This window comes from Nothobranchius furzeri, chromosome 14 (genome assembly GCF_043380555.1).
Source record: "Nothobranchius furzeri strain GRZ-AD chromosome 14, NfurGRZ-RIMD1, whole genome shotgun sequence".
Lineage (NCBI taxonomy): Eukaryota > Metazoa > Chordata > Actinopteri > Cyprinodontiformes > Nothobranchiidae > Nothobranchius > Nothobranchius furzeri.
The window spans coordinates 55902064-55927752 of NC_091754.1; the positions used below are offsets into that span (position 1 = coordinate 55902064).

General features: G+C 42.0%; 1 protein-coding gene across 6 annotated transcripts in view; it reads right to left on the bottom strand.

Moving 5' to 3' along the window:
* Positions 1–25689, bottom strand: part of nid2a (nidogen 2a (osteonidogen)) — a 77218-nt gene that overhangs the window by 43202 nt on the left and 8327 nt on the right. For all 6 annotated transcript variants that reach the window (XM_070544204.1, XM_070544205.1, XM_070544207.1 and 3 more), the window contains exons 4-16: positions 21365–21466; positions 21133–21272; positions 19270–19402; positions 18876–19166; positions 18378–18489; positions 16156–16195; positions 15960–16069; positions 15748–15881; positions 12541–12652; positions 12027–12227; positions 11715–11942; positions 3526–3669; positions 1018–1146 (exon numbers count right to left, since the gene is read on the bottom strand). In XM_070544204.1, the coding sequence (XP_070400305.1) occupies positions 1018–1146; positions 3526–3669; positions 11715–11942; positions 12027–12227; positions 12541–12652; positions 15748–15881; positions 15960–16069; positions 16156–16195; positions 18378–18489; positions 18876–19166; positions 19270–19402; positions 21133–21272; positions 21365–21466 (1876 nt within the window). The remainder of the gene's footprint in view (positions 1–1017; positions 1147–3525; positions 3670–11714; positions 11943–12026; positions 12228–12540; positions 12653–15747; positions 15882–15959; positions 16070–16155; positions 16196–18377; positions 18490–18875; positions 19167–19269; positions 19403–21132; positions 21273–21364; positions 21467–25689) is intronic.

Sequence of the window (25689 nt, forward strand, 5' to 3'; positions counted from 1 at the left end):
ATTCTTCATTTTTAAATTTTGCCTCATTCTTTGAAATGAAACACAGAAGGTATACATTTTTCTGGTTATTGAAAAAGCAAAGATTCCTAACTTTTGATTCAAAAATAAACTTTTGCTATTAAATTTAATTATCTTAAATTAAACATTAATCTTTGGATTAAATATAGACCAAACAGGTTGTGTATGAACTTCTATCGATTATATAAGTATCTTGGATATTTATACATGATATAAGCTTCATATGCTAATGTGCTTGGTCATTCTCAGAATTAACAACTGATAGCAAACAGTGTTGATTCTAGTATGTAGAATACGCTACAAAAGTACAAGTATTTTGGCCCCTTTTGGAGGGAAAAACCTGTGCTGCTGTATGATCATTACAAGTTCTAACTCATAGTACAGGCCCCTAAAGGCTTCTTAACAAGGCAGGATAATCAAGCCAGTTTTGATCAATCCTCCCCTTCCAACAATCTTTAAGATAATCTTGTCTGATATTCCTGTCATGTGTGGTGTTTTAAGAGTGCTCTGGTCTTCTTGAAAGGACGTTGAGACCGCTCAGATTATAAATTAGGGCTTTCAAACATGTTGAGCTGTCTTGGTGTGATATGGAGGACAAACAATCATGCTGCTAGTTGAATGTAACGTTTCGCCAATTAGAAAGTCGGGGGATGGAGGCACATTGCACGCTCCTCCTCCTCCACTATTTTTCTTCAGTCTGAAGTCATGTTTGATCTCATAAGGTTTCCAAATGTTCGTGTGTGGAACCGGTTTTTGTGTAGTGTGCAGGTTATGTCACATGCTGCCCGTTGAAGGACCAAAACTGGTATATCCACGATTTTCATTGCCACGCATGTGGTCTCTCATGTTTGTTTAAAAGTGTTGCCATGTGAATCAGGCCCAATCAGGATTTCCAATTGGTAAGAATAAAGTTGACAAATGATTGACTAAAATAGCATTTCTGACAAAGAAATCTATACCAATAACTGTTGGTACTAAGAGCACTTCTTTTAAACTCACCAACACAGTTACGTCCGTCGAAAGCCATCTCAAACCCTTCCCAGCACTGGCAGCGGTGGCTACCAGGAAGATTCAAACACTGGGAGTGATCGCCACATAAATCTGACCCTTCAGCACACTCGTCGATGTCTGCAGGGAAGGAGAGATAATGAAGAGTCTCACCAGAAGATCAGGAACACCTTGTCTAAAAACACCCAGAGCAACCCGCATATTTGGAAATAAAAGCTGTAATTAGATCGAAGATTGCTACTTTTAAGATGTTCTATGACATCTGGATTGTTGGTTGCAAAATGCATGTAAAATACCCTGAGGGATGAAATCATCACCAGAGATATGGAGGTCTAACTATGGGAACTTAGACCTTCTCAATGCTGTCAGCAGCAGAGACAGACCAACTGCTGACCTAATGACCAGATGCTCACCAGTCCATGAAATTCCTCCAGACTTGTGAAATAATTCTGATAGGAGAGGATGGATGACAGTACCGGTGGTTCCAGTCATCCCGTCTGTACTTGAACCGTTAACACTAGACGAGTAGATGCTGATGAAACACAGATGCATCGCCTTGAACTCTCTTCACCTCAAAGGGTGTGTGTAAAACCAGCATCATTAGGCAAGCAGACATCATTAGCACTCCACAACATAAAGGAACCTTTGCACTAATCGTGGACGTGAGTAGTCATGGTAAGGTTCTAAGGTTGTCAAGACACGTTAAAAACCTCCTTTCGTCATTCTCTGGTCTTCAGACAAGGGGAAAACAGCCTCAGATGAACAACAACACGTGCAACATGTGTTAATATTTATTTTTACAAAAAAACTACACCAGCGTGTTGAAACTGAAACTGAAGAAAAACCGAGTACAACCAAGAATTCATCTTATGCAGCTCAGTGGCCTAGTGGTAGAGTGTCCTCCCTGAGACTGGGAGATCAGGGTTCGATTCCTGGTCGGGTCATACCAAAGACTTTGAAAAAAATGGGACCCAATGCCTCCCTGCTTGACACTCAGCATTAAGGGTTGAACTGGGGGTTAAACCACCAAATAGTTCCCGAGCGCGGCTGTGTCTGCAGCTCACCACTCCCCCAGGGGATGGGTCAAGTGTGGAGTACAAATTTCACACACACATCAGTGTGTGTGACAACTAATGGGACTTTAACTTTAACTTTATGCATGACTTGTTCTGTCTGAGATCCTCTGCAGGAATTTTGGACCAGTCGATCTTCACAACACTGCTTCAGTTTGTTGTTTGTACAACCTTCAGCACAGCCGGGTTAAGGCCTGGGGCCTCGTTTATCAAGCTTGCTTACGCACAAAACGGGGTCGGAAAACTGCGTAAGCAACTTTCCATGCAAACTTTGGGATTTATGAAAGAAAACTTTCATAAGTGCAGAGATGGTGCAGGGGATTCTCCAGGGAATCAAGAGGGTTGTGGACAGCCCTGAGCATTCTCTTCGCGGGACTGTCCGACAGCGGAGGAGTGTCTGCGGTTAGGGGCTTCTTCGGTTTCGCTGCAGCGCTGACCGCTGCTGGAGATCCTTCCTGCCAACAGCCATTGTAATATACAACAACTCTTTGATGACTTGATTATTATTATTATTATTATTCTGAGCTACTACAGCAATCAGTTTCCCTCTGGGATTAATAAAGTATTTTTGAATTTGAATTGAATTGAACTGTTGGCTACCGCTAATGTTTGCCTGCGTTTGTTTTTTTGGGATGAATTTCCAATGGCGAGGATAAAAAAAAGACCTTTTAAATTTACACTTCATAGTTTATTAGTTCTGAAAGAAATAAAGGTTTGTTTTCTCCCAAAATGAAATCTATAGAAACTCGTGGGTTCTGTCAAATCCATACCATACCATACCACCTTTATTTATATAGCACTTTAAAAACACAGCCATACGGCCGACCAAAGTGCTGAACAGTCACACAAATAACAGAGATAAAAACATAAAACTGCAATAAAATACAGTCAACAAATAAGAAACAAGCCAATAAAAAAGTACCGATAAAAACCTTACAATGGTTGGTAAAATAGGAGTAGTAAAAAACAAAATAACAGCTAACTGTTAAAAGCAAGGGTAAAATAGTGTGTCTTCAGTCTGGACTTAAAAACTGCCAAGGAGGATGCCAGTCGAACTACGGCTGGAAGTTCGTTCCACATTTTAGGACCGGCAACAGAGAAAGCTCTTCGTCCGCATGATCTATAACACGCTTTTGGTACCTCGAGGAGCAACTGGCTGGAGGACCTGAGTGTGCGACCGGGAGTATAAATCGCAAGAATATCAGAGAGGTACACGGGGCCAGACCAAAATCCACACCCTAAAAGGCTCTGGACCGGACTAAGTTCTGGTGACTATGGAGGCCGTTGGAGTTCAGTGAACTCACCATCATTGTGTTTAAGAAACCAGTTTGAGATGATCTGAGCTTTGTGACATTAGCGCATCATCTGACCCAACCCCAACCCCAACCCTAACCCTAAGAGACCCCATGAATAAATAAATAGTTACCGTAACAGTTGTGTCCATCTCCTGTATAACCAGTAGCACATTGACACTTGAAGGCCTGGCCCTCCAGTGGGATGCACTGGGCTGTGGTGTCACAGTCGTGGTTCCCAACATAACAAGGATTGAGCAGTTCATCATCTGAACCAGCTAGAAAACACACAAGATGTTCATCAGAAAAAGGTGATATTAATCCTACAACAAACCTGTAATATTAACCCAGACCGGGATTATTCCCCAGTAACATGCCAATGATTACACCAGTGATTACAGGACGTTTTAACCAAACACACATGTAAAGTCTTTCTTCACAAATTCTTATGCCACAGCCTCCTCTTCAGAAGACGACTCCCCTTCATGTTCTCAATATACGAACCATATGGATGAGGTTAGACACACATGCAGGGGCGGATTTAGGACTGAAGAAGATCTGGGGCTTAACACACACATGCACGCACGCACGCGCGCGCACACACGTGACACACACTGGTCAACATCATATATATTTGTCTTGTGCCACATAATTTTTAATCTGAAGCTACATATTAAGCATTTTCAGGGCAGAGTATTGTTCCTGTTAGTGTTTAGTGTGAGATGATAGTAAATATTCCCTTTCTTTCTCCAACAACTTTACCTGATAGTAAGCTAACTTTAGGCAAACCAGCAGCACGACAAATATTTTCAAATAAGACTCACAAACCTGAGTCAGCACCAGTCTCATCAAAGCTGGGGTTCTGTCGCGGTACTTTTGGTCTAAAAAACGTCCTCATGTCCATCTTCACACATGCGTTTCAGGCAGAGACTATAGAAGAAGCCGGCTGCTGAAGGGTTTCTTCTTCAGTGGTGGAGGCTCGGGCAGGCTGTATACAAACTACTGCCAGCTGCTCCCTCTCTGTTGGACTTTGGTACTGCATGTTACTTCCACGTTTTAGATCCGGGGCTTTTCACAAAACATTCTGGGCTTCAGCCCAAGTTGCCGGGACTAACTCCGCCCCTGCACACATGTATGGGACAGGAGAGCGGGGACAATGCATAGGCAGATGAATGTCTCATTCCATCTCGTGGCTCAGACAGAAAGAGAAACCTCAGACCGAACAGGGAACCCTGGGAAATCACTGGGAAAACACGTGAAGGCGACACTAAGAGCCAAATAAACTGGTGTTGTTTCTGTGGGGTTCACTTTCCCACACATGATCTGCAGGACAAGTTGCCAGTTTTTGGTGAGCGCCAAAACCAAACTATTGTCATATATGTGCTTTAAATGACGTGTAAGACTTGCTCTTTAGAGTTAGAGCATTATTAGAAACAACCGACAGCTACAACGTCTCTCAACGTAAACAAAACTCACAGCTTACTCTCATCTCCCGAGGCCAGAGAGCAATTTTGGCTCATTACCAGAGAGACTCTTCAAAGTGTAATGTGGCCAGGAAGGAGGGTAGATGAGAGGCTGAGATGCACATGGACTGGAGAAAAAGGGCTGGGGGATAATTAGAGACAGAAAAGGAGAGGAGTGAAGAACACACACACACACACACACACACACACACGCACACACACACAAACCTCACACATGATGCACCGCACGCCATCAAAGTGATGACTGCAGTTTCCCACCTGTTGCTTTTTTAGTTTTTAATGTAGCCGGCTCATCCAGGGACGAACACCGGAGCAGCTGAAGGTGTGATCCAAAAATGCAACTGTCATCGCTGACTTTTACTCGAGCTCATGCTGCAAACGTCTGAAATGCGTCACAGCGGGGGTGTAGCAGACAGATGTGGGCAATCCAGACACCAAATGTTTCAAGGAGCATTCCAACTCCAAACCGGAAAAAGATGCAACAGTAGAAGTAAAGTCAATTTCTTTAAGTTTCTAACTATCTAGGGCTTGTATGTTTGCATTATATCGTTTTAATGATTTCAGCACAGACTCATTAAACGAACGAATGTGAGTTTCTGTGGGAGATCGTAATGTAGGGAGACCGTTTATCTTGACAGATCTCCCAAACAGACCATTGTGGCTTAACAGCATCGAGGTGAATCAGAGTTTTACAATATGAGGATGTATAAACACCAGCTGGCGATTTTAAAAGAGATAGTGATGTTTAGAAACCTTGTTTCCAACATTGTTTATAAACTCAGTTTAAAACAGTGACTGTAAAAGCTGCTCTACCTTTAGGAGTACAAAGACTTGTCACTGGGGTGGTACCTAGGGTTGGGAATTGTTTGAATTTGAATGATTCCCGTTCCGATTCCAGTTCCTCCTTTCAATTCCGGTTCCTAGCGACTCTCGATTCGGCTTTTTTCAAGAGGGAGGGTCAAAAAACTTTACGTTTTACACAAGCTATCTAACCTAAGGTCGTCCTTGATGAAATTTTCTGAACTTCTCCATGAATTTTATTCTATGAAACCTATAAAGCGAAGTTACGCTTTAGAACGCCTCCACACATTTTCCGTGATTCTTACGGGAGATTCTTCTTCATTGCTATTTGGTGGCTTCTTCGTCTGGTCAGCAGCTTGGTGTCAAAATCAGGAATCGGAAATAAAACGTTTGAATGATTATGTAAAAAAATAGAAAATTTGTCCCCGTTCCAACTGATACTTGATGCCTAACCATAGTGGTACTCTTGGGGTACCAGTCTTGTATCCTAACTGTGGGTACTTGTTGTAGTTTTGTAACATAGAGGTCAGTCTAGAACCACTTGGATAGCCCTGTACCTTACACAACCAAACAAAGAGACCTTACAAAGGTACAAAAATTACTTCTACCAATGTTAACTTATCTCCATACTAAACTTTGCGAAGACATCAGCATATCGGGACAGCTTCGGCAGTGAGTGATGTCACTGATCAGTGCTAAAACACGTCCATGGACATTATTAACATTAAAAGTTTTATTCTGTCCAAGTACATTACAATTCAGTCCATTCGGGGGTGAGAGAGTGGTTGTAGGATATAAAAAGTGGTGTTCAATGACCAGAAGAAGAGTTGTTTATTACGGTGCTCTGTGAGACGATGAAGCACCATTGTGGGGGATTTCTAATACTCTTTTTGGCATTGGGAGATTAGAAAGTGCAATTTTAAAGCAACATCAACACTGTTTATTTTGCTTCCAACTCTTCCAGTTTTAAATATGCCAATGATGTCATGTCCTATCTAGTTACAACCAATCAGCATGAGTTCACCACAAGTCGCACTCAGCAGCTCTACTGGGACATTCCGAGTACCGACCCCTGTGCAGGTTTTTGAAATGGCTCGGAAAGCGGTCCTTTTGGCCGGCCCCGGTGAAGTGGAGACATACATGTGCCGCAAAGTTCTGGTAAAATTACCCTGAAGTTACGACAGTAAAAACGGCCCTATTATGACACCTGAGACAGCAGAACACCGTTTACATGTTTTCATTCTTTATTAAATTATCATGAAAGGGATTTGAATGCATAACCTTCCAAGCACTTTTGTCTACACAACTTTTATTTCACCAGACGTATCATTTTAAAATGCTAATTTCATATTTATTTTTAATGATACCACAATATCCTAACCTAGAAATGTACACACACTGTACCAGTAGCATAAGATTTTGCTCTGCTGGTCGGTCTGGCAGGTCTACCATTGACATGAACAATTTTAGGTCTGGCCACTCTCAACACTCTATGTCTGTAGATGCATTGGGCAGGCTTAGCATCAGAGCAACATGGAGAAAAACTACAAAAATGGCAACGGCACAGGAATGGTGCCTGTTTGAAATGGCTTTTGCATCAACTTTGGTCAATTTCTACAGAGCTTTCTTCAGCTGAATGAAGACTGAGATCCTCATCTGTGCCCCAGACAAGCTGGTTCCCAAAGTCAGAGACTCTCCTGGTCAGCTTGCTTCTCACACCAAACCTTCTGTCAGGAATCTTGGCGTGACCTTTGACCCAGCTCTCACCCTGGATTCTCATGTCAGTTCTCTTGTTCGCTCTTCCTTCTTCCATCTCAGGAACATTGCTAAGCTGAGTCCCATTCTGTCCCGCTCTGAACTTGAGACAGTTCTCCACACCTTCATCTCCTCACGCTTAGACTACTGTAACTCTCTTTTCACGTGTCTGAGCAGAACCTCCCTGAACCGTCTACAGGTGGTTCAGAACGCCTGTGCTCGGCTTCTGACCAAGTCCTCCAAACACACCCACATCACCCCGCTTCTCCTCCAGCTTCACTGGCTGCCAGCCAACTTCAGGGTTCATTTCAAGATCCTGGTTCTGGTCTATAGGGCCTTACATGGACAAGCACCATCATACATTGGTGATCTTCTTAGTCCCTACACCCCCAGCAGGTCCCTGAGGTCCAGTGATCAAAGCCTACTGGTTGTGCAGCACCAGGCTAAAGACCAAATGTGACAGATCATTTGCTGCTGTGGCTCCCAGACTCTGGACCTCTCTCCCCCTGAGCCTGAGATCAGTGGACTCAGTGGTCTCCTTTAAAAAGCAGCTGAAGACTCACTTGTTCAAGCTGACTTTTGTATGACCTTCTTCACCTCTCTCTCTTTATTCTGCTCTCCCCACCTATTCCACCTTCCTCAGGATCCACTGATTTCCCTCTTTCCTGTTCACTCTCTCTCTCTCTTTTTTTACATTTTTTTATCACAATTGTCTATTTTTGCTCATTTTAAATATATTTTTAAACAATTTTCTAAATACTTTCTTTATATTTTTACATTTTTTGTTTTTGTGAAGCGCCTCGTGATTTTTATCTTGAGAGGCGCTATAGAAATTATACTTTCTTCTTTTTCTTTAGACTTGAGCTTTTATTTGAGACATGAGCAGATGGAGGTATTTAAGGCTTTTATTCTGAAAAAGAATGTTTCTTCTTCTTCTTCAATGGTACAAACCAGTTGACAGATTTTTGTAGTGATGAATTAATGACTTTGTAGTTCTGATTGATCCCAGCGTTGTTCAGCGACAGCTTAAACGACAACGCTAAAAGCGAGCTCCGTCTGGGTCGGACTAAATATCCTTAAATTCTTGTAATTAGATAAAGGTCAGAATCACTTACCAACTCCTGCCTAGATCATACCAAACAGCAACTTTCCAAAGGTTGATGCAATTTCCATGTTTTGATTACATGTATTAAAATATAATTTCAAATATGGACTGATGGTTTTAAATTGTAGTTAAAAGTCATTATGAATGGTTTTATTAAAGCTGAATCCTTTCAAACACTGTGAGTGGTTTGCTACTGCTGCATTGTGGGAAACGTAGGATGTTGTGCTTTTAAAGTCCCCTCTGACAGAGTGAACATGTACTCTCATACATTTATTTTGTTTGTGTTATCGCTGTTCCATCACCCCACTGCCTCAAGCTCGTCTGCAGCCACTGATTCTCATGACCTCACAGGGCAGCTATTCTACCCGGCAACCCCCCTCATCCAGGAAAATCTGTCATTGGCTGCAATATTATTTCCCAGACAGTGTAGGACCCCTGAACACAAACACACATATACGTGTGCTCTGTTACACACACCACTTAACCTGTGTTTATGAAACCCCTGATCCCAGAAAGCTCTTCCAGCTGTGTTCTGGGTGCACGGCTGTGTGTGTGAGCGTGTGCACGTGTGAGATATGTCATCACAACCTGATTAATCAGTGTGTTGACGTTCCGGTGACAGAGACTTGGTGTGCATCCAAAAACTGTGGCTGAAAGGCGTGCTTTTCGTCCCAAACTTTTTTCTCTCCTCCACTTCATCTCTTTAGATCTCGGCCACTTTCTGGTGTTCATCGAAAAGAGCCGGTGACAACAGAAATATAACCTGACACATGCAGTATTCTACGGATGTGAATCTTAGAGCAACTCACGATTTGATTCGATTACGATTCTCGGGGTGCTGATTCGATTCAGAATCGATTCTCGATTCTCAATTTAAATCGATTCACAATCAGTATTAACAAAGAGCGTCAGCTCCAGGATGAACTACTTTGTTGTACAAGTTAGTTAAAGCTATGGGACATTTTTATTTGACTTTAAACTGGTCATGCTCCAAAAATGCTAATTTACAATGTAAAATAAAGAGATTCTAAAACTGTAAACAGAAGCAATGTTTTGACCAAAAGGCAACATTTATTTTTGCTTACCTTGTAAAATATAACACATCTGTAGTTACCTAACAGTAGCTTTGAAAGTAATACGGTTAAATACTTTTCATGTGTAGAAACAAGTAACATGAGTAATCCTGAGTACTCGTTTATCAACTTAGAAAATAAATATGAGAATATCTCAAATGTCTGAGTATGGAAACAATTACATTCAAGTGCCCTCTTATCAGCAGATTCAAACACAAATCATCTCAATTTATGGGGTAGATAGATAGATAGATAGATAGATAGATAGATAGATAGATAGATAGATAGATAGATAGATGATAGATGATAGATAGATAGATAGATAGATAGATAGATAGATAGATAGATAGATAGATAGATAGATAGATAGATAGATAGATAGATAGATAGATAGATAGATAGATAGATAGATAGATAGATAGATAGATAGATGATAGATGATAGATGATAGATGATAGATAGATAGATAGATAGATAGATAGATAGATAGATAGATAGATAGATAATCTTTATAGACAGACTCTGAGGTCCAGGTAATTTTTTTTAATAATAAATAAATTATATGTGTGTGTGTGTGTGTGTGTGTATATATATATATATATATATATATATATATATATATATATATATATATATACATACATACATATAAAACAACAAAACATTAAAAAGAATTAATGAAACTAAATAGGTAAAAACAAATAGAACTAATTAAAAAGATAAAAGCATAAAAATAAAATAAAAGTCTATTTTAAGTACTTACTACAAAGATGTTCCACACAATTAAGAGTAACCACACAAACACCTCAACCAGTGCTTCCTCATACTGGACAAATAGTGACAACTGCTAACAGCAGGATCAGTGATTGCTAAAATTATACGGTTGGCAGAGCTATCCAGTCGTTCTCTAAAACTGAATATTAGTTTTCTTAAAAGAGCTTTAAACCTACAAATACCTGCTGTTACAAACATTTGACTGGCACATATACACCTCTGGTTTTTGTCGAGATATTTTAGAAATTGGACCAGGAGCTGATGATGCCACGCTGCCTGCTACGTCCACCCCCTTGTAATCGTGTTCAAAGTGGTCTTCTAGCTTTGATAGACAATAAACCCAGAAATAGAAGTGGTTAAACAAAACACTTGAAGATTGTTGTCAATGGTTTTAGTGTTTATTGACCCCAATCCTCAGCTTGAAGTGTTTAAACCCGAGCTCTATCCAACACTGCACCGTGCTTTGGCTGTGGTTTCTGTGGCTGAGCTGCAACAAATCCCAGTGTGGGTGTGAGTCGGAGAGCTACGAGTGGAAAAACCTCCCATTTACAGAGCGTATGGTGCGCCCGACAAATTAGAGAAAGACAGAATTAGTCTGGAATGAATTTAGGCAGTCAGATATAATGTTCCCCATGTTATTGGCTTGTGTTCAAGGTGAAATGTCATAGGCTGGTGGAGATCGCACCAAGGTGGTCCATGCTGACATAACCCTCCTTCAATCAGAATGGTGACAGGGAAGAGTTTGAGATCATAGACCAGTCTGTCATGGATGATGGTGAACATGTGTATTGCATCATGTCTTCAATTTGTTCCATTGTCTAAAAGATCTATCTTCAAATGCTACAGTGAAACCCGGACTGTTGACCTCGTGGTACAGTTCTTGTACAAGTTTTTGTTGACCCACGACTGAAACTAAATCACCACTTATTGGGGAGTAAAAAGTCTTGTTTTCCTTTCATCAAAGTTTGACTCTTGTGCAGGAAAAGCCTCTTATGTTAGGTAAACAGTTTGATTTAACCCGATTTGAGCTGAGGGATTTGGGGCTGATTGCTCCCACACTAGGCCTAGTTTCTATGGTCTACCTTCTCAGTGGCCTAGTGGTAGAGTGTCCACGTCGGGACTGGGAGATCAGGGTTCAAATCCAGTCAGGTCACACCATAAATTTTGAAAGGGCCTGATGCTCAGCTTTAAGGGGTTGGATAGGGGGGTTAAACCACTGTTGCAGCTCACCGCTCCCCACAGGATGGGTCAAACGCAAAGACGCCATTTCACCGGTGTGTGATGATGACTACTGGGACTTTAATGAAAGAACCCCATCTGAGTCAACCCACCTCCAACTGGACTGATCTTGTTGGTGATGGCATATCTCAGGATCCGCTCTTCCTTGACATACATCACGAAAACTCTCTCCATGGTGATTTGCAAGGTTTCAGGGGTGGCACGGTTGTCATGGCGACAGTCCCGATAGGTGATGTTCTGTTTCAGGTGGAAGGTGTAGGACTGGGAGCCTCGCTCAGCTGAAACAACCACAAACTCCCTCACAGAAGAGGAAGTGATAACTAGAGAAAGTAAAGAGAGAACGTCAGAAACGTTTGGCCAACTACAATCCCCAGTTATTGCCCTTTAATGTTGGTTGTGGATACCCGAGGGGTAGTACTGGTAGGTTTCTTTGAAGGGTTGCACCGTAACTTCGGCTCCAGGTGGGAGCAATGGCACGTGGCCACTGACGATGGTTTCCACCCTCAGGTGGTTGTGCTCGTCTAGGCCGCTGCCCGTTTGTATGATAGACAGCCGCTGATTTCCAGGGTTGAACAGCACTTCAGCATGTCTTGTGAACTCAGCACCTGGTAACACAAGGAGCCAACAAGTCAATCACTCTTTGGTTTGGTTCATTTCCCCTTGAATGATGCAGCAGTTTCACAAGTACAGAATTAGAAAAGCTACTTTCAGACACAAGCAGCTGTTTTCAGTTAGAGAAGGGAGATGGAAGCCTCATATTGCATCAGGTCACTGGGGACAATACAGCTGGCTGCATGGCCGAAAACACTCAAGAAGACACAGAACGTCCTCGCTGTAGAGGAGCTTGTGTCCCCTGCAGATGTCCTGTCAAGATATCCAAAGCAGCAGATTTAAAAGTGGACACTAAAAAAAAATCACCTGTAGTTTTAAATCCTGCTTGGCTATTGGGCAGCTCCAGGGCAAACAGCCATCCGAAAAGTTCTCCTACTGGTGACACTGGCATCAGGGCCCAGCCCACTGGTTCAGGTACCTGACCAACAAGGCATGAGTTCACATCAGTCACATAATATCAGTCACATTTTCCTGGCTGGGAGTAAACCCACGTACAGCCCTTACTGGACCCTTAAGTTTAAAGAATACACTGCAAATAATTATTTCTAAGAAAGTAAAAAAAAAGTCTTTTTTAGGCATTTCATATTATTCTAAGTCTAAAAAGAAAATCAATTCTTCTCTAGAAGAACAGCCTAAGGTAAATACGCTTAAATATGATCCAGATTTTCTTATTTTGAGTAAAACAAAATGGCTGCAGTAGCCAGAAATCTCTAGAGCAGGGGTCTTCAAATACATTTGTTTAAGGGCCAGCGTTTTTTCCAGCCGACACCGTGAGGGCCAGGTGCTCTTCTAAAATAAAGTTAAAGTATTATTGTATTTTAATTTATTAACATTTAGAGTAGAAGGAGTCACCGCTCATCTGGGTGAGGTGCTGGAACAAAAGTAGAAATCAAAAAGATCAGAATCCGCACACTTCAATCTGCGATGTGAGAGCTTTATTTGTCGAGATGTTCGGTCTGAGACCTTCATCAGGAGTTGTGCACAACTCATTTGGAGGACGTTAGGGCCCAAAGGCCGGGTGGAAAGGTCTGGCGGGCAGGATTTGGCCCGCGGACCACCAGTTGAGGTTCACTGCTCTGGAGCAACCAGTAACTCCACCCTCTAGCCAATCAGCAGCTGACAAGTTCCAGTGCTGACTTGGGTCAGCCCTTGGAACCACAACGAAGAGGGGGGCTGAAAAGTAGAGGGAATGTAAGGGGAACATACTGAACTGTCCTGTTGGAAAAGACGGCCAGACCGAACCACACCCTCCCGAGTCACCCTGAGTAGCGCTGTTGGAAAAAGCCTATAAGAGATCCCAGAACTTCCTTTTCCCAGATACCTCCTTCAGTTCAGAAAACCTCTTCGGCATGTCCTGGGTTTGTCTCAGTGTCTAGAGCAGGGGTCACCAACCATTCTGAGGCTGAGAGCTACTTCACCATTACGGAGCCATATGAAGGACTACCAAGTTGATAGACAAAGTTTTTTCATGTGTACAAAACTGACCTTTGAACTAGTAGTTTAAATAAACATTATGTATAAACATATTTGGGACTTTTTTATTAATATCATTTCTAAATATATATCAGTGCAACTGAGATTTTAAAAAGTCCTTCTCTTTGGGTTTGTCCCTTCAGGAGTCGCCACAGCCAATCATCCGTCTCTATTCAGTCCTGTCTTCTGCAACCTCTACCCTCAGACCAGCTAATCATGTCCTCTTTCATCATATCCATTTATCTCCTGTCCTGACATGTCCTAACCATCTCAGTCTGCCCTCTCTGACTTTATCTCCAAAACATCTAACAGGCTGTCCCTCTGATGAACTCATTCCTGATCCTATCCGCAGCAGATCACTATGTCAACTGCACACATCAAAGTCCATGAAGACTCCTGCGTAACATCTCCTATCAGCCTGTCATCACCAAAGTGAACAAGGAGGGGCTCAGAGCAGATCCTTGATGCACTCCCACATCCACCTTGAAATCTTCTGTAACTCCTACAGCACACCTCACTGCCGTCTCACAGCTCTCATACATGTTCTTCACCACTCTAATACTTTTTGGTTACTCCAGACCTCCACATGCACCACAGCTCCTCTCTCAGCACCGTCATAAGCTTCCAACCTTCCCAGTACTCCTTTAGCATCCTTGAAACAAAGGTAGCATCTGTAGAACTCTTTCTTAGCATCAAGCTGTATATCCTTCACTGTATAACTCATTAGCTGTTTCTCTGTAGTTCCCACAATTTTGTAAGCCGTCTCTGCTGCCATGTTTTAAATCACACAAAGTGTGATTTTAGAAATAGTCACAGAAAGTATTATTATATACTTTGCTGAGCGGTGAATTGTGCTATTTTTAGAACAGGAACTAAGGGCATCTTATGGGGTGCCTAAGTCACGCCCATCTGCTTCCGGACCACGGGTCCCCAGAAGAACGAAAAAACAAATGCAAGTCAACGGGGCTAAAAACGCTATTTTCTAATTCCGCTTGTTTTATGCCATGGATTTCACATATGATGTCCATGAATTTTAAAGACACATTTTGATACCAAGAACACGCTTATTGTCGAACAAGGGAAAACGCTATTTTAGGTTTTGTGTGAAAATAAGTCCAGGACTACAAATGCGCTTCATCGCGAAAGTGACGTCATCGAACCAGACACGGAGAAAACTGAGGCAAAAGGGCTGTAAGTTCAGCAAACTTCCCGCAGGAGGAAAGAACCACCATAAATCTGGTCATGTGGTAAGTAGCAGCTACGCTAGGGGAGAGGAGATTATGTGGTGATGTCACATATGCGACGTGCCGACTTCTAGTTTGAAGTCATGCTAATTACAAACTTTTACAAGCTGATAAATCTCAAAATACGTGACTGGCATGGTCGAAGCACCCATCGTTACTTTTCATTTAAATGGCAGTACAACATATGTGCGATCCTGGGCCTAAGGCAAAGCGGAGTAGAAAATAGCGTTTTTAGCCTCGTTGACTTGCATTCATTTATTTGTTCTTCCGGGGACCCGTGATGCAGAAGTAACTTAGGTTCCCTATAAGGCTCTTAGGGGCACATTGGTGCCAGCGGGCACCAGGTTGGTAACCCCTGGTCTAAAGGAACATGTCTGAAACACCTCCCGAGGTATGAAGAAGACATTACCAGATGCCCCAATATGAGGAATCAATACCTTTGTCTGTCAAATCTTTAGCTCCATTTATGAATTCAGTGACAGTTGATGGCCTTGGCATTTTGATCTTTGAGTCTCAGAATTGGCTTTAGGAACTTAGACGACAGTTTTTTCAAGATATTTGAACTAGACATAGTATTCGAGGTACTAATTTAAGTGGTGGATCTAGTTTTCTTTATTTTTTAACAAAGATGTTGATGCATTGCAATATTTTACATTGTCAGTAATTTTAAAACCTATTAAGTCTTGTGTGACTGTTGTAAAGAGCTGATTCATAAAATAAGGCTTTGCTTGCTTTTAATACCACCGTGCTACTATTTATTAGTGTTGGGTGATAATGAATCATTTCCATCCTCTACCTGACTGATGGCCGTGTATGCTCGTCCATCTCCAACCACGATGTAGGCGTGAAGGTCGATGTTGTCAAGCACAATCGGAAACGATCCTACTGTCACCGTACCACTCACCTTCCCGCTGACGCGCTGAGGAGCACCTGGTCGGAGAAACATCAAGGCTGAGCGATGAAGAAGATTTAAACAAGAAGATATGACAATGAGTTTTGAGTTCCAACCATCAGGCAGACATTGGCGACCATTTCCATAGAAGCCAGGACGACAGTGACAGCAAAACCCCGTGGCGTAGTCTGAGCAAATAGCATTCTGGGAGCATTGTTGTTGGAATCTAGACGATGGAAGAGTAAAAGTTTCTGTTTTTGTAAACTTTTATAAACAGGATCTGATTTCTCCAGCTGTGGAGCGAACACATACCTGGCACACGTTTCCTTGTTCTCAGTAGTGTACTGAATCACTGGGACAGAATGGGAAAATAGCATTACAACACATTATAACACATTGATTCATCCTCCTACAACTAATCAAAAAATTTTGTTTCAGCAAAAAAAAATTTTATGAATACAGAATTGGGTGGTGAGCGGTGGCCAGAATGGACAAGCTTTGAAATTTATTTTCATGGTTTTATCTCACAATGTTTATTTTGTCAGCACAATATTTTTGAAACTATAAAATTATACAGAAATCAACACAATATGCAAATTTTTTAAATCCGATTCGTTATCGCCCTCCAATAAAAACTATTAATTTTATGAGTTAAGCTCTTAGCCTACGTAAAGATGTTGCTAAATCTGTCAACTTTACTGATTGGGCCTGAATTTGGCATCTTGACCTAAGCTAAAAGTCAATAACAACACCCACTCTAGGGAGATAACGCATCAAATTACAGGTTACCAAGGTTTGACCAAAAGTGTCAACACTTCCCCAACAACAGATGAACGTAGTTTGGAATGTCTCACATTAAAAGAGGTCACGGAGTGTTTTACTTTTAAATTATGTTAAATCTGAACCTAAATGTTTTTTACTTAGTTTGTATTATTTTACCAGTCATCACACACATCCTGAAATGCTGGAATATCCCATTTCATCCTGACTGGTTGGATCATTCAAGGCCCGTCATTTTTATCTTCTCACAAATCTAAAAAATTAACTCATTTTACATTAAAATGTCAGTTTTTCGAGACAGTATGATTAGGGAAACTCAAATGTGTGCTGCACCTTTTGTTTTATTCTTCAAAGTAAGCCAAATGACTTCATGTGGATATTTTTTACCCTCACAGACTTTTTAACCTTATGTAACCATGCAAGTGGAATGAGAACACGTCCCTATTTATGGTCAATCTTATGGGAGTAGCAGCATGGGAGGGAATGCTGAACACACACACACACACACCTGTGAGCTGCCAAGTACAATGGTAGCGTTATACTTCCAGCTGCTGAGCAGAGGGAAGAGGTAGTATTACCCTCCCAGCGGCCATCATGCTTTCACAAATGCTCATATTAAAGCAGAAATCTGGTATTTTCCCCTTTTGGGAAATAATGTATGATTTTTATTTTTAGAATTAGATAGATAGATAGATAGATAGATAGATAGAGATAGATAGATAGAGATAGATAGATAGAGATAGATAGATAGAGATAGATAGATAGAGATAGATAGAGATAGAGATAGATAGATAGAGATAGATAGATAGATAGATAGATAGATAGATAGATAGATAGATAGATAGATAGATAGATAGATAGATAGATAGATAGATAGATAGATAGATAGATAGATAGATAGATAGATAGATAGATAGATAGATAGAGATAGATAGATAGATAGATAGATAGATAGATAGATAGATAGATAGATAGATAGATAGATAGATAGATAGATAGATAGATAGATAGATAGATAGAGATAGATAGATAGATAGATAGATAGAGATAGATAGATAGATAGATAGATAGATAGAGATAGATAGATAGAGATAGATAGATAGATAGAGATAGATAGATGGATAGATAGAGATAGATAGATAGAGATAGATAGATAGAGATAGATAGATAGATAGAGATAGATAGATAGAGATAGATAGATAGAGAGATAGATAGATAGATAGATAGATAGAGATAGATAGATAGATAGATAGATAGATAGATAGATAGATAGATAGATAGATAGATAGAGATAGATAGATAGATAGATAGATAGATAGATAGATAGATAGATAGATAGATAGATAGATAGATAGATAGATAGATAGATAGATAGATAGATAGATAGATAGATAGATAGATAGATAGAGAGATAGATAGAGAGATAGATAGAGAGATAGATAGATAGATAGATAGATAGATAGATAGATAGATAGATAGATAGATAGATAGATAGATAGATAGATAGATGTGAACCCCAGCTACAGATTAACTAAACAAAGGGTGTTCTATAGTGATTTATATCCTATTTATAATTTTTTCACATAACCTTTGTTCTAAATGGTTAAAATATCACTAAAAATATTTTTCAAAAGCACCAAATATTATTGATTCTGATTGATCCTTTATGTGTTTGTGACACTAAAAGGGTTTAAAAATGAAAATAGGTCAGAAAGACAACATAGAAAGGTGTACGTGTGTTATTTATTGCCCACCTCCAGTGTCAAAGTCAACATCCTCTTCATCCACACTGACCACGTAGCCCCCAGGGGACAGGGGGGGTTCGTTTTCAGGAGAAGGGTTCACTTCCACCACCTCTAGAGGAAGCTACAGATGGAGACGGGATAAGAATATAAATGTCCCAACTTCCAGCATGTTAACTTCGCTGTGAGCCAAGCCAGTTCCATTAACTCGATCCCGATGCTACAACCCAAAGAACTGTGATGTGAGAATACGTGGAGTCTTTCATCCAGTGGCCAGTGGATCATGACTTGGCAGCATTTAGTTGACAGCAACATGCTTCTAAACAACATTCCACCTCACCCACATAACTAGAACTGATTTCAAATACTCATAAATTAGAAATGTCTCCGTTCATCTGTGATGAGCTGAGGGACACGACTGTACTCACGAGCCCTTACGCAACACAGGGGTTTACAGGTTTAGCGATCAGCCATCTTGATTAATAAAAAATTATTTAGTCTTCCTGTTACCTGTGGTTTCTGTTCCTGGAGCTGCTGAGCCCGTCGTTCTGGGTGATTTGGAGGAACGTACTGCCCCTCCTCTCCTTCTTCTCCATTGTACGTGACCTGGTGATCAGAATCCTCTGACGAAGGAGGAGTAGAGCCTGGACTTCCAGGCTGGAGTGAACCAGAGTCGCCACCATCAGGCACAGGCTGAAACTCAAGGTCTTTACCCGTTGCGGTGTAGCCGTCTACCTCCTCTGGACTCTCTGACTCAAAGGTGTTATCTGGATAATCCCCATACTCAGGGGTGGTGGTGTCCTGAAAGAGACAGTGAAGGTAGCATTGGAGAGGCATTGGAGAGGCAAAACTAAGATTTGCGTGTCATTTTTAAAGTGCGACTAAAAGGAAACATTAATGTTACCGGGGAGAGGGCATGTCCTTCAGGAGGTAGGGTAGAAAGGAGACCACCAATGGCTGCAGGAATGATGTTTTCAAAAGAATGTCTGTTCCCAGTGTGGAAGAGCCAAACACCTGGAATCCCGGTATTACCAACCCTAGAGAGGGAGAAACCAGTTCAGTGTTTACATCTTACCAGACTGACAAGCAACAAACTAGTCTGGGTGCATCAAAGTGTGCTGCGGCCATCTTAAGGAAACTAGTCTTCTTAATTTTATAGTTTATTCTGTATTCTATCATCCTTGATTTTGGCATCTATTTAGCATTATGAGGGTTGTAAAAAGCTCCTCTGTGGCAAGGCTCCGGGGGTGGATGAGATCCGCCCGGAGTTCCTTAAGGCTCTGGATGTTGTGGGGCTGTGTTGGCTGACGTGACTCTGCAATATTGCATGGACATCGGAGGCAGTCCCACTGGACTGGCAGACCGGGGTGGTGGTCCGCTTATTTAAAAAGGGGGACCGCAGGGTGTGTTCCAACTACAGGGGGATCACACTCCTGAGCCTTCCTGGTAAGGTCCATTCAGGGGTTCTGGAGAGGAGGGTCCGTCGGATTGTTGAACCTCAGATTCAAGAGGAGCAATGTGGTTTTCGTCCTGGCCGTGGAACATTGGACCAGTTCTATACCCTTAGAGGGGTCCTGGAAGGTGCGTGGGAATTTGCCCAACCAGTCTACATGTGTTTTGTGGATTTGGAGAAGGCGTTTGACCGCGTCCCTCGGGGGGCCCTGTGGGGGGTGCTCCGGGAGTATGGGGTACCAGGCCCTCTGATACGGGCTGTTAGGTCCCTGTATGACCGGTGTCAGAGCTTGGTCCACAATGCTGGCAGTAAGTCGGGCTCGTTCCCAGTGAGAGTTGGACTCTGCCAAGGCTGCCCTTTGTCACAGATTCGGTTCATAACTTTTATGGACAGGATTTCTAGACGCAGCCAAGGTGTGGAGGTCATCCGTTTCGGTGGCTTGAGGATCAGGTCTCTGCTTTTTGCAGATGATGTGGTCCTGTTGGCTTCATCAGAACGTGATCTTCAGCTTTCGCTGGAACGGTTCGCAGCCGAGTGTGAAACAGCTGGGATGAGAATCAGCTCCTTTAAATTTGAGACCATGGTCTTGATTTGGAAAAGGGTAGAATGCTTTCTCCGGGTCAGGGATGAGGTCCTGCCCCAAGTGGAGGAGTTTAAGTATCTCGGGGTCTTGTTCACGAGTGAGGGAAAACTGGAGCGTGAGATCGATAGGCGGATTGGTGCTGCATCTGCGGTGATGCGGGCGTTGTACCGGTCTGTCGTGGTGAAGAGAGAGCTGAGTCAGAAGGCGAAGCTCTCGATTTACCGGTCGATCTACGTTCTTACCCTCACCTATGGTCATGAGCTTTGGGTAGTGACCGAAAGAACGAAGATTGCGGATACAAGCTGCCGAAATTAGTTTTCTCCGAAGAGTGGCTGGGCTCTCCCTTAGAGATAGGGTGAGAAGCTCGGTCATTCGGAAGGGGCTCGGAGTAGACCCGCTGCTCCTCCACATCGAGAGGAGCCAGTTGAGGTGGCTCGGGCATCTGGTCAGGATGCCTCCTGGACGCCTCCCTGGTGAGGTTTTCCAGGCATGTCCAACCGGGAGGAGACCTAAAGGTAGACCCAGGACACGGTGGAGGGACTATGTCTCTTACATGGCCAGGGAACGCCTTGGGATTTGCTAGCATAAACAGGAATAGTGAATGAAACACAGCTGAGTCATCCGGTCGCTTAGCTCTTCACTAATTACTGAATTAGGGAAATCCAGTTTTTTGTTGTATTGTTGGCTTTTGTCAGTTGCAAAGGTCACCTACTGGTACAGTTTTCACCTACTGGGATAATCTTTTAACACTCTTCTCATCTGTGGTAACGCTGTAGAAGGGTCCCTCAGATCGGGAGAATATGAAGAACGTAACTTCTCCTCTACTGAAGCCAACTCTGGCAGGAAGCTCAATCTTAACATTATACAGTTCCTACAGAAAGACAAGAAAACATATAATCACAAAACAACAAATAGCATTAACACAGGTGTTCAAAATGATCAGAGATGTCCCGAACCGTTTACCTTCGGTTGTGTCCCGAAAAAGTTCAGACCATCTTCGGGGTAAAGGAAGAGAGTGTACGAGTCTGTCTCATCGTAACCAATCACCGCTTGGAACGTGTTGACCTTCAGGGACAGAGAGAAGGGCAGAGAGTGAGTCTGAATGAGAATTTTAAGTGTTTGATTTCCTCCTGAAATACAAATGTGGCTGAGAAAGATTGAAAAAAGTTGGCCAGTCCCCCTCAGATGGAATCAGCCCAGCTCAGTCACCCTTGTACTGAAAATTTCACTGCCCCCTCACCCCGATAAATGAAATGAATCCATTCCACATTTGAAGTGATGGATGACAAAACGTTTTCAGTCATCTCCTACGTGCACATGAGGCCGATCCGGCCCACCCTGCCCACTAAAACCACAGCAGAAAAAACAATTTTATGAATGAAGGAAAGACTTTGAGCAATCCTACGTTGCATTCCTTTGAAACAAGACTTGATTACCTGCACACACACACAGAGAAACCAATGTATACATAACACACCTTGTCCTTACAATCCCAGATGTTGAGCCACAGCTGCCTTTCTGTGCCTCTGACCATCTTTCATGGTGATGTTACAGCTTATAAACCAGACATGGTTACAAAGTGAGCCACAGGGTGCAAACAAACACAGATGTCCCCACAGTCTATGTTCATCTCATGTGAATGTATGTAGGTCTGCTAATTATTTACATCAACATCTTTAACCTATCTGGCTGTTTGTAGGAGTGGAGGTCTTTGTAGTCTCCAGACTCTTTGTAATTAGTGAAAAAATGTCTTGTTTTCCTTTTTTTTACCCAGTTTTTTTTTTGTCTGTAGGCAAGGAGGATAAGAAGCATAGGAAGAGACTAGCTTTTTCTTTTTTCCACTACCACTGATGAAGGTCTTCAAAGTTTCGAGGGCTCTTAATGCAAAGTCGTCACCCAAAACGAGCCGTAACTTTTTCGTCACAATTATCCAGAAAATGTCAAAGGGTTGGAAAACACTGGCCAGTTTTTGGGGTGTTTTTATGGTATTTCAACCAATCATTCATTGATATGAACATCAGACCTTTGTCTGTGGATGCAGCTCACAGAATTGGTCAAAGTCCAACTCATTGGTTTTCCCCCCAGCTCTGAGCCCCACTCTTGCACATTTGTGCTGAGTGGTAAGGTCCAGTTGTGGTTGCAATGGATAAAACCCTTTGGCAACAGGTAATGTGACACAGGTTAGGGTTAGGGTTGTACATGTACAGTAGCATAGTTATTTGGACTTTGGTTGTATAAAGAATGGGTCATTTACATCTTACTTATGAACCATAAAATGTAAGATTCCATAGAGATATGAAATATCAATCTGATGGATCTTTGACTATTTTAACCAGAAGATCGGAACTTTTTATTGCAGGGATTAAGCGACACTTTGTATTAACTCCGAGGAAAGAGAGAGAGTCAGGTTTCAAATAGTTAGGAAATTTATTTCTACACAATTTAAACAAGACTAACTTAAACACTCTGTGTACTGATGGAACTAAGGTGGAGTGAGACGTGATGAATGATGGTGTGTGTGTGTGGAATGTTATTCAGAACCAGCGGATCCGGAGAAGCATTTAGTTCTGAGTGGGAGTGAATGTTTCGCTCTAAACTTTATTTGGAGATTTATAACACACATGCAACACCATCTGTCGGTCTACGTATGCAGGGGAAGCCTCCGATTAGATCCAGAATGTCGAGGTCCTCTTGGACCCTCCTTGGAACCGAAGCCGGTAGAAAAGCAGCGGTGCCGACCAAACTAGTCTTGGAATGCTCCCAGGTCACGACAGGTTATCACTGGCGTCTCCGAGACCCTGAAGGGGTCGTGAGGTTCAGCTTTTATTCTGAAGGAACCGATGCGGTCAGGTGTAACTTGCAAAAGATTTTATCCAGCTTGTCGAGGTTCTTTATGGCTGAAGAGGAAGTCCGGATGGCCTGTCCGAGACTTCTCTGGAACGCTTGAACTCTAGAAAAGGTGGCGTGGAATAGTTTTTATAATTGTCATATTTTGGTTTACTGGCGAATCAGAATTTGACATGAAAAAAGAGGGTTTTTACAAACACCACAGATAACCACGCCTCGCGCCAGGAACAAAGGTTCTGATTGGATCAGACAAAAGGAAATGTGTCATGTGACTTTAGTGTTACGTGTCATTAGTGTCTAGTGCAAATGTCCAAGAAATTAATTACTTGTAAAATACTACTGATCACAGGATTATAATATCAAGTAATAACATTGTCATTTCACAGATTGATTGAACATTGGGCTCACATTATTATTGGTAAATAACTAAGTTGTTGATTATGTATTTATCAAAATAGTTCTTCGTCTTCGTCTTGAGCTGTAACAAAGGTGAAGCAGTTCAGATGAGCAGAGTGCATGAAAGACCTTGGCCACTATCTCATGTAGATTAGGCTGTCAGAGACTTTATGTCTCTGCTCGAGCAGACGCAGCAGATCATGACCTTTAGGTCAAAAACAGGACATGCGTGATGCTACAGTTGAAATAAACAGCACAAGCTAAACAAAATGACTCATAAACTGCAGAAGTTTAAAAAACTGTGACATTGCATTCTAAAGTGTCTGTACGACATTTTTATGCAAGAGTTTTTTAAAAAACTGGAAATTCGCCTCTTGTTTTGTACCAATCTGCCTAGCAATAACTGATTTGTTCCTGTCTCAAGAGACTCCACCCACTTTGAGTGAAAACCTGGAGATTTGACCAAAATGTCTCTTTAATGTCACCTGTAATTATATATGTTCTTGATCCAATTTCCGGATTTTCCAAGTTACGCAGAGATGGCTGTGGACCGATGGAACCAGGGTTCGGGAGCCTCATGTCTATCAGTGTGCCCCAGGGCAGCTGGGGCTAAATCGTAGCTCATCACCACCAGACCTAAATTGATTACAATAGTTTGTGGCAAAGTTTTAAGCAAAGATGTTGAACAATGTTTTGTGCTTGAAATATGAGATGAAGATGACTATTAACCATGAACATGTCAAATTCTAGATAACTAATTGGAGAATAGATTTTTTTTAACTTTATGGTAGAGCTTTAACATTGACCTCAGTGAATGTTGAGTTAGAAACTTGACCAGTTTCGTATTGGACACCACTCTGCAGGGGGCATATGTCTGCTGTACAGGCGTTAGCTGCAATGCTAGTGGTTAGCATTTGTCAATATAAAGCACAGCAATAAAAAAAGAAAGTGTTTGCTTTTTCTGTTGGCATCGTGGCTCAGCCTGGATGTAAAAGTAAGGGTGTTTTTGGAGATAAAGCAAAGAGCTAAAATCAGAGTGAACATCGACGGGGCCTACACTAGTTTTCAGGGAGCTAAAGGAGGCTACTAAATCACAGACTATTGGTGACCTGGCTTTGTTGCTACTGGATTTGTAAGTAATAATATTCTTTGTCCAACAGTGTGGAACTTTAATTTCATGGTTTTTTCTAGTATTTGTTAGCGTTAGCTCTTTGTTAGCGCTAGCTGATGCAGGGTTGTTTACGACAGTTGTAATTCCACTTTCAACCAGTAGGGCGGAGGAGCAGGAAACTGCTGTGTGTTACTTTAAAACACTTGGTTCTAAAACACTGAAACACCAAATAATTTTGGGTAGTCACTCTTTGAAAATGTCACGTTAATATTGTCTACAAAGAACTATGAATCTTTGGAAAATCCTCTGATGAGAGCCATTTGGTCCACATTCCGGCCTCTATCTGTGTGGCCATTTGACGTCTACATGCACCGTTTTACTGTCTGTGTAATGTAGTCCTGGTGTTCTTTACAGACTCACAGCTGGAAGGAAACAAATTGCAGCCAACAGAGATAAAAGACTTTTAGAGAGCTGTGTTCAACACTTCAACCCCCCTACGGGCGTTCTGTCGCAACTTTTTTTCACTCGAGCCCTCCAAATCTTCACACTGTCCAGACACAAAAACACATTCATTACCGCCATCACGACTGATTTATGGTCGGGTGGGGTGACATCACCTGTCTGAAAACTCATCGCAGTTTAAACTCAAGATAATTTAGTCGGCTTTGCTCTTATTCAGGTTTAAGGTCTTCAGAGCTCAGTCTAGTTAGCCTGTAGCAGAATGAAGATCAGGGAAGGACGGCGCAACACTGGTTTGCTGGTTTCTGGTGCTTCAGCTCATCGACCACAAAACAGCTGCAAGCAAGCCGAGTCAGACAGGCAGCAGCTGTAGCCCAGTTGCCGGTCTCACCCAAACTGCCTGCAGCGTGGGAACTGCAGCACGAGCTTCCAGGGAGGATTTCTCTCTTCAAGCTGTTGCTTGAAGTGTATTGAA